The sequence below is a fragment of the Daucus carota genome, chromosome 7 (assembly GCF_001625215.2).
Source record: "Daucus carota subsp. sativus chromosome 7, DH1 v3.0, whole genome shotgun sequence".
Lineage (NCBI taxonomy): Eukaryota > Viridiplantae > Streptophyta > Magnoliopsida > Apiales > Apiaceae > Daucus > Daucus carota.
In genome coordinates this window covers 23,411,333-23,412,404 of record NC_030387.2, presented here as the reverse complement: position 1 = coordinate 23,412,404, position 1,072 = coordinate 23,411,333, and the positions used below count along the sequence as shown (strand labels likewise).

The window sequence follows — 1,072 nt, the reverse complement described above, 5'->3', positions numbered from 1 at the left end:
GCTGTCGGAACTAAATATCTTTTTCATTTAATTTCCAAGTATCATCGAAATCGGATTAGTGGCATGAATTGATAAGTGATGAAACATTGTGATTACTAGTTGTATTCAGACGTAGTTTGAATCATATGTCCACTTAAGTTAAACCATGTTTTACGTATAATATGATCCAATATCGTTGCTGTCAGTGGTTTTCTCATAATTAACATGCCCCCTGATAATTGGTACTACTTGAGTTGATTCATACATGTCACTGTGCTGTACCTGTACTTGAATTCGTAGTATGTAGCAGAACTACAAGTAAGAAATTTTCTCAATTACACATATGTAACGTAATTCATTAGTTCAACATCAAGAAATACAGGAACTAGAAAAGAATGCGTAAGAATGAGGTGCAGCTCAGCCCCGCTTGACAGGATCGAAATTGGAAACACCCACTACAACACCGATAATTGCAACCAGAACAACTCCACCAGCAGAAATGCTGAGCAGGAAGTTCTTGAGCGACGGTGACACCCCTGAGGCAGCCTCTGCTACATCTGGAACCACCATTGAGGCAGTCAGTGCAGCGGCAGTCAATCCCGTGATTGCTTTCTCCTTGAAGGAAGCATTAACTTTCAGACTGACGGCAGCTTTCGATGCCACCAATGCCTTTGAGGGCCTTACCGGCAATGGCTTGAAGAAGGTTTCAGAGCTTGGAATCTTTTTGTGGCTTGCAGAAGTTATTGGCATAGCCATGGAAATTGCACTAGTAGAGGCCATTGCTTTCTCACCCTCTTGTTGTGTCTATTGTTTCTCTTGTTCAAGGCCAGGGTGTGTTTGAAAGATGGAAATAGATATTGGAGGAAGCATATTTGATGAGAGGTGGAAATTTGGGGAATATCTTGCAAATGCATCGGTGGCAACTTCTCCACTTTGTTAAGGTAGATAAGGTTATCCATTGGCTCATTGCCACAATCACCTTCACGTTGAAATGGATGAAATATATAAAAATAAGGGTAAGAACTATGTACAGTTTGGTTCATGATTAGTTAGCTCGGTTAACGGGATTCGTAACCTCAAACTCATGTCTTGG

At 41.0% G+C, this 1,072-nt stretch overlaps 1 protein-coding gene across 1 annotated transcript; it reads right to left on the bottom strand.

The window, feature by feature from the left end:
* Positions 1-292: 292 nt before the first annotated feature.
* On the bottom strand, positions 293-856 carry LOC108196775 (uncharacterized). The gene has a single exon (XM_017364211.2). The coding sequence runs from the start codon at positions 757-759 to the stop codon at positions 397-399; it is 363 nt and encodes a 120-aa protein (XP_017219700.1). The 5' UTR covers positions 760-856; the 3' UTR covers positions 293-396.
* Positions 857-1,072: the final 216 nt, after the last annotated feature.